Genomic DNA, 6791 nt, shown 5'->3' with positions numbered 1-6791 from the left:
AAGGCCCGGCAAACCAGAGATCCAGCAGGCCAGCACGGCATCCAATCCACCACCCAAAACCGCGAGCATTCATCTCCGGTGCCGACGCTTACCGCGGCTTGGCGAGTTCGATTGGGTAGGCGGAAGCTAGGGTTTAGTTCCGCGGAGCGACAGGGGCGGAGGCGATGGCGTCGGCCGACGAGGAGATCGCGGTGAAGGAGCCGCTGGATCTGATTAGGCTCAGCCTCGACGAGCGCATCTACGTCAAGCTCCGGTCCGACCGCGAGCTCCGCGGCAAGCTCCATGTAAGCGCTCGGGATCCCCTTTCGATTGTCTGCTGTAGTCTGTGCCCTGTCCGTGGTTGGATGGATGTGTAACAAATTCTTGGTTAATATTGGCCTGCGACGATTTTGTATGCCCGGTGAGATGGGAGGAGCTTTTTGGCTTCCAATTTCGTCGATTATTTTGGTTGGCTAGGTTGTATCCCACCTTTTCCACTTAAATGTGCTCGCTGTGCTTCGTACCGAAGCGACCAGGACTATATGTGTTCATCTTCAATGCGGTCTAGGAGGTTAATGTGTGAATGTGCAGTAATAGAAAAACACCTTGCTTGCGATTCGACAAAGATAAGGAAGCATCTCAATAACATTAAACTTTGAGGCTACTTAACAGGTTCGTTGGTAGTATTGGATGAATTTCTGGTGTATGTGCTTATAAGCATGAGTTGGCAACTTGATATGTTCTTTAATCTACTAGTTTACATGGAGAAAATTACCGATAAATCTCAATGTTATGATGCGCTTTTTCAATTGCGTGCCGTGCTGTAATGACTTGTTTTCAGTCTGCACTACAATTATTATCACGCTTGCATCCACATTCTAATCATGTGAATTGTGGAGGTCCATATTATTGATAAACCACAATGGCATGATGTGCTTTTTTATCAATTGTGTGCTGCGCTGCAATGGCTTGTTTTTAGTCTGCACTGCAATTAATGTCACACTTTTATTCACTGTCTACTCATGTGGATTGCGGAGGTCCATATATATATCATAACATGTTAATCATGCTGGGATGGTAGTCGCTGAGGCCTGAGATGTTTTCCTTGTACACAGGCATATGATCAGCACTTGAACATGATCCTTGGAGATGTTGAGGAGATTGTAACAACTGTTGAGATCGACGATGAAACATATGAGGAAATTGTGCGAGTAAGTTCTTTGACTTATGCTTTTATTAATGTCGATGTATACTTTGTCAACCAACAATTTTGGAGGTAATGCTGTGATTGTTTCCAACACAGTTGCCCATTGATGAATCATGGTAATTGTCGCATGCTAATGGAATTTTTTTATTACCTTGTTCAGCGTGTGTGCGTGTTTTGATAATGTGTGGAGTCTGTTGGGCAGTGAGGGGTGGGTGCCTAACGCACGCTAAAACATCCTTTCACACATTTTTCTCATGGATTGCCAGTATGTCATGGATGTCTGGCATTCTTATCCATTGATCATCATAAGAGGACAGACCTATTTGAATCATTTATAATTGTGGGAGCTTTATGATTCTGATCTAGTGTGATGTATTTTTAACATTAGGTTCTGCAAGAACATAATGACTTGTTTCTGGAGAAATCTAATTCTACAAGAAAAGCTTATCTGCGAAATGCATCATGATGATGTTGATATACTAACCCTTGCAAACATTGAACCTTTTGCAGACAACCAGGCGTACCATCCCCTTCCTATTTGTCCGAGGTGATGGTGTCATATTGGTCTCTCCGCCTCTGCGAACGGCGTGAGCCATGAAGTTTGATGGGGGGATCCTGCTGATTGTGGACTATGAGTAGTGTGCGTTTGCCCAGCAGATGACATGGATTGTCTGTCATCTGCTGCAGTATCACTGTTGGACTGTAGGGTTTTAGCCAGTCATGGTACAATTGTGTAACAACAACTCCATGTGTTTGAATTCACATGACTGTGGTGCCAGTTTCTTCTACTCCATGTCAAACTAATATCGTTCTGGGTTAATGTGTGGTCTTGTGCAATCAGGAGTGCTCTGAATCCTATTCCCGGCAACCGAAAGTGCGCTTGTGTGATGGTGTATGAGTACATTATGTTTGGAACAAAATATGTAATTGGTGCAGAGGTTTGTAAAATCCACTGCACTGCGCCTGGCATGGTGTTGCCAGAAGCCTGAATGCTCGAGCGTAGTTATCCATCTCTACAGCATTTTTGAAATAATATATCTGTTGTTCCGTGAAATTCCCCTCCCATAGAAAAGCACCAAATATTCGATTCCTAGACCACTACGACTTGAGGAAGAACATCGTGACGGGCAAATTCGTGACTCCGAGACCACAGCATCGGAAATATTCTCCTGGGCAAGTGCCAAGTGGGATAAATTGATAGGAGGAAGCCGCACAGGCAAGTTGAAAGTCGCCGTCCTGTTTGCCTTGGCAGAACAGACAGAGAGACCGAGAAGAGAGGGCGAAGAGGGGAGCAGGAGGAGGCAATCGCGAACAGACCAACCATGGGCGTGACCAAGGAGGACGTGGAGGCCGCCGTCGCCGCCGCGCTCAGCCCTACCCACCTCGTAAGCCTCCCTCCCCTCTCTCTCCAAACCCCCTCCGCAAGTCCGTCCATGGCCGGTCTCCACCTTAAACCCTAACCTAACCTAACCTGTGTGTTCCTGCGATTTCAGGTGGTCACCGATACATCCGGCGGGTAAGCAGCCTGAAATCTGTGTAACTTTTTTGCCCTGTAAGCTTGTTTGATTGATTGATGGGATTGGTTGGTGCAAAGGTGCGGCGCGAGCTACGAGATCGAGGTGGTGTCGGACAAGTTCGAGGGGAAGCGGCTGCTGGAGCGCCACCGGATGGTCAACACCGCGCTGGCGCCGCTCATGGCCGAGATCCACGCCGTCTCCATCAAGGCGCTCACCCCCGCGCAGGCCCAGCCCAAGTCGGAGCCGGCCGCCGCCGACAAGGCGCAGGCCTGACTCGCTCTTTAGGATTCACTAGTACTGAATTCACACATGCGCCGCTGGATGTCGGGAGCTCGCATCATACAGTACTCTCTGCTTGAATGAATAATGTAGCAACTAGCAAGATGCGTCTGCGGAATCGAGACTTTGCAGTGGCGCTATGCCTGGCTGATAAGACTTTGCTGCATTTTGTCTATGTGATTGTGATTGTGATGATTCAGTGCTTCTGCTCTAACTGTGTTGGCCTGAGATTGTGTGGCGACATGTTCCCGAGTTTCTGTCATATGTGCGGTTTGCAGTTTAGTTTCTTCTTTGGTCGATTTGCTTCTGTTGAATGCGATGGCTTTCATTGCTGCAAATTGGTTTGTTTCTCTTTGCTGTCTGACATACTAGCTGTTATTTAGGTTTTTTTTACAGTTGATACACACTGTTTTCTCAGCCTATAAGTGTCTGAGATTTGTGCTATCGGTTAGATTGACATAATTCCAAGGCATCTGAAATCAAGTTAGTCTGTTTCAGCCATGGAACTTTGAATAGCATGACATGCGTGGTTTACTGGTACGGCGGCCGGGACCAGCGTGGTCGCACTGGAAGGGTTATAGGGAGAACATTCCTTCTCTAGAATTTCAGCAATTTCAATATAGGAATTGCCATCCAAAAACATAGGAATTGCCCTCTAAAATCCCTACTTATACGAAGGAATTGCCTATAAAAAACAAGCCCTTACAGGGCTTTCGATTGGATTTTGCAAAACAAAGCTCATGACACAATTTAACTGGTGCACAAAACACCGCAAGCCCCGTTGCAGAACTCGAATTCATGGTGGTAGAAGCCCAGGATCTCAGCTGACTGCTGCCATCGCTCACCGCCACGCTGCACAGGGCGCATATGGCCAGACCAAACGAGCCAACTGGTGTTCAGCAAAGGGCATATCGTCAGCTATGCCCATGGCAGCAGCCAGATGCAACAATACAAAATTTTCTTGCTCTATGCCACCGCAAGAGGATATTTCAACATGAATATGGCTCAAACCGAAATTTGGCATCGAACTGGAAGGGGTTCCAACCCAATGAAAACAGAAAAATCATTACTCAATACTGCTGAATGGATCCAGGCATTTCAGAGTGTTCAGTTGACGATTACATGTAGGATTGCTGAAAATAGTACCAGAGCATTACATAGTTTCTACAAGTCAAGCAAGTTGACAACTATGATCGACGGTCATAGTCACTCCTGCAAGAGTCAGCATTCCATGTTGCAGTATACCAGTAAGCTACTTCTGCTTCAAACTACTGATACCTGTGCACAAAGGACGGAGCAGCTCACGCGTTAAATCAACAGTATTAACTTCAGATTTATGAAACTTGTAAAATTTTAAACCACATCATTTCAGCATCGGTAGGTAAACTATTATTAGAAAATGTGAAATGAGCACGAAAGAGCAAGGTAAATATTAACAGATTTTTTTTATCCAACAGCCCCACTACAGTCTGCAGGTAAATATGAACACATGATCTACCTGAAATACAAAACAATAATTTAAGCTTTAATGTACTAGTCAAGTTATAAATTGGCCATATTATGCTTCAGCCTAAGTTTTCAGTGTATCTGTTGTAAATTTCAAACCTGGCCCATGCTATAAGATCAGCAATGTGGCAATATACACATTGACACTACCAATCTACCGTCTAATAATCTTTTCTTGTATTATCGCTGACTGAAACTCCCCAGTACAGGCATCACCATTTTATACTATACATTAGGCATTAATTAGTTTACTAAATCTGATGGCAGCCACGAAATTAAAGGCCACACAAAAAATAACATTTCTAGTGTCAAAGTGTATCGATCTGTCAAACAAGGAATTATAGAGTTTAAATGTAAATGCTAGCTTAGCAAGTAAGAAAGGCCTCAAGCCGGTATATTATCTTACTAGCCTCTCCCTTAAAAAGTCCGATATGACCTGATGGTAAGTATTGTACACAAGTACAGGACAAGAAAACTAAAACATCAAAGAAAATCAAGCATATGAAATTGCAGCGTCCAGCTAACAACAAAAATACTATCCCATCTCCTACAAAATGCCTTGTTTCCTGACTCGGCAATTCACATGTAGCATTATAAAAGAACAACAGTACACTACCATCGTAGTTTCGCAGAGAGCTAATGCTCAAGTCACTAACATAGAAAAGAACATGACTAATAAGTTCATTGAGAGATTTTGAACACTTCAGAAGTACAGTAAAGTTATTCCATCAACCATATATGGAAAATAAATTGAATTCCAACAGTTACCTTCATCATAGAAACTTGTGAAAGGATAATAGGTGTACACATGATTCCTTTTAAAAAGCTCCTTGGGCTGCATTGACTCAAGCTGAACGATGAAGAGAGATGAGTGCACCCATAAAAATAATGCATGAACATCCTCGGCATAACGCACTATATGTGACCTGTTCGTCTCAATCTTAAACCCCAACCCGTAGCTTCTGCAGTTCAATGGATTTCCTCAACACCCATACGGCAACACCATAACAATTGGCCTTCCTATCCCACATTCGGAAACAGGGTTGGTGGTAGCAGCAGATTACTGGCAGTGGGGGCACGACAAAGCAGAGAAGCCAACACCGCCATCGTCTGCCTGGATGATCCAAGCACTGTCATCCGAACGAACACCAGGTGGCCTTTTGATCACAGCTAGCGTCTGTCTATCCATATCAAACTCAAGTATGTTGTTACTCATCAGAAGCAACCAGCGAAGGGTCTTACCAACAAGTGTGCTGCGATTACCAACAGCAATACCCATAGATGCAAGCGTTGTTGAGAGGAGATCACTCCATACGCCAGTCTCCGATGCGTAAACACTCACGAAGACGACGGTTTCATCGCCGTGCTCGCAGCTGTCCACCACGACCACTTTAAAAGGGCTCGAGTGGCAGGCACCATGCGCGTGGCCCTGCTCGCCGGCAGCGCAGAGCACCGCCGCAGTGTGCATGTCGTCAAACGCCGGCGGAGGTGACAAGAGGGAGCGGTCGCCAGTCAAGGGGTCCCACACAATGACCTGACGCATCTCGCTGTTGATGAGGAGCACGCGTCCGTGGCGGCAGTCGACCAACGTCCATGGCTCGCGACCGTGGTGCTGTAGTTGTAGGGGGAAGTGGTCGGGAGGGATGCGGTAGGGCAGGTCCAGGGTGGATCTGAACGAGAGTCTCCCGTCTTCATACGAGAAGTCCCCGAGGAGGGGAGGCTTCCGGTGGTGGACGCGGAAGCGGCGGAGGAACTTGGGGTCGGTGGCGATGTGTCGCCAGCGCTTGGCGACGAGGGAGGCGCGCAGGAGGTAGGGCGGCTGTGGGGGTAGGCGGAGGAGGATCTCGCGCAGTAGGTCGTCGTCTTCCAGCGGATGCTCCGCCGCCGGCGACGGCGAAGAGGGTTGGCGGCGGCGGCGGCCCATGTTCACCGTCTACGGATTGGGTTGGGGTCTCGGAGAGTGGAGACGGGCTGTGGGGGGAGTGTGGAATGTGTGATTTAGAAAAAAGGACGACGATAACTGCCACGCGTGTGGCATTTAGGGGTTGTGCCGCATGTCTTGTGTGACATGGAGACAACCGGCGTTCGGGCGCACGCAGCCACAGCCCGCATGTTCGGTGTGTGGCACAATCGTCCACACATCCGGGCGATCGACCGCGATGCCTGCACAACCTAACCCGCCCGTCGTCCCGGCCTTCCTTCGAACCCCAGTGCGACCTGCCGCCGTCGTCTCCTGCCTCTCGATCCCTTACCTCCATCGTCTTCCTTCTCTAGTTGCCATGGCAACCAGGCCAGATCTCTAG

The 6791-nt window shown here is 47.4% G+C and overlaps 3 protein-coding genes across 3 annotated transcripts; 2 read left to right on the top strand and 1 right to left on the bottom strand.

The window, feature by feature from the left end:
* LOC123079875 (sm-like protein LSM3A) lies at nucleotides 1-2006 on the top strand. The gene is made up of 3 exons (XM_044502701.1): nucleotides 1-284; nucleotides 1095-1190; nucleotides 1697-2006. The coding sequence occupies exons 1-3, from the start codon at nucleotides 165-167 to the stop codon at nucleotides 1775-1777; spliced, it is 297 nt and encodes a 98-aa protein (XP_044358636.1). The 5' UTR covers nucleotides 1-164; the 3' UTR covers nucleotides 1778-2006.
* Nucleotides 2007-2308: 302 nt separating this feature from the next.
* Nucleotides 2309-3225, top strand: LOC123079876 (protein BOLA2). The gene is made up of 3 exons (XM_044502702.1): nucleotides 2309-2571; nucleotides 2680-2702; nucleotides 2781-3225. Exons 1-3 carry the CDS (start codon nucleotides 2509-2511, stop codon nucleotides 2974-2976), a joined length of 282 nt encoding a protein of 93 aa, XP_044358637.1. The 5' UTR covers nucleotides 2309-2508; the 3' UTR covers nucleotides 2977-3225.
* Nucleotides 3226-4031: 806 nt separating this feature from the next.
* Nucleotides 4032-6515, bottom strand: LOC123079873 (uncharacterized). Its single transcript, XM_044502700.1, has 2 exons — nucleotides 5257-6515; nucleotides 4032-4260 (listed from the first exon to the last, which is right to left on the bottom strand). Exon 1 carries the CDS (start codon nucleotides 6410-6412, stop codon nucleotides 5549-5551), a length of 864 nt encoding a protein of 287 aa, XP_044358635.1. The 5' UTR covers nucleotides 6413-6515; the 3' UTR covers nucleotides 4032-4260; nucleotides 5257-5548.
* Nucleotides 6516-6791: the final 276 nt, after the last annotated feature.

The sequence above is a fragment of the Triticum aestivum genome, chromosome 3D (assembly GCF_018294505.1).
Source record: "Triticum aestivum cultivar Chinese Spring chromosome 3D, IWGSC CS RefSeq v2.1, whole genome shotgun sequence".
NCBI classification, from domain to species: domain Eukaryota; kingdom Viridiplantae; phylum Streptophyta; class Magnoliopsida; order Poales; family Poaceae; genus Triticum; species Triticum aestivum.
Note: the sequence above shows the minus strand (reverse complement) of the source record. Positions and strands in the feature narration are given on the sequence as shown.

Bases quoted from the DNA above. Each gene is read 5' to 3' on its own strand.
- LOC123079876 (XM_044502702.1), top strand. From the start codon at position 2,509: ATGGGCGTGACCAAGGAGGACGTGGAGGCCGCCGTCGCCGCCGCGCTC. The intron at 2,572-2,679 runs GTAAGCCTCCCT...CTGCGATTTCAG, and splicing joins CGCTCAGCCCTACCCACCTC to GTGGTCACCGATACATCCGG. The intron at 2,703-2,780 runs GTAAGCAGCCTG...GTTGGTGCAAAG, and splicing joins GTCACCGATACATCCGGCGG to GTGCGGCGCGAGCTACGAGA.
- LOC123079873 (XM_044502700.1), bottom strand. From the start codon at position 6,412: ATGGGCCGCCGCCGCCGCCAACCCTCTTCGCCGTCGCCGGCGGCGGAG.
- LOC123079875 (XM_044502701.1), top strand. From the start codon at position 165: ATGGCGTCGGCCGACGAGGAGATCGCGGTGAAGGAGCCGCTGGATCTG. The intron at 285-1,094 runs GTAAGCGCTCGG...CCTTGTACACAG, and splicing joins AGCTCCGCGGCAAGCTCCAT to GCATATGATCAGCACTTGAA. The intron at 1,191-1,696 runs GTAAGTTCTTTG...AACCTTTTGCAG, and splicing joins CATATGAGGAAATTGTGCGA to ACAACCAGGCGTACCATCCC.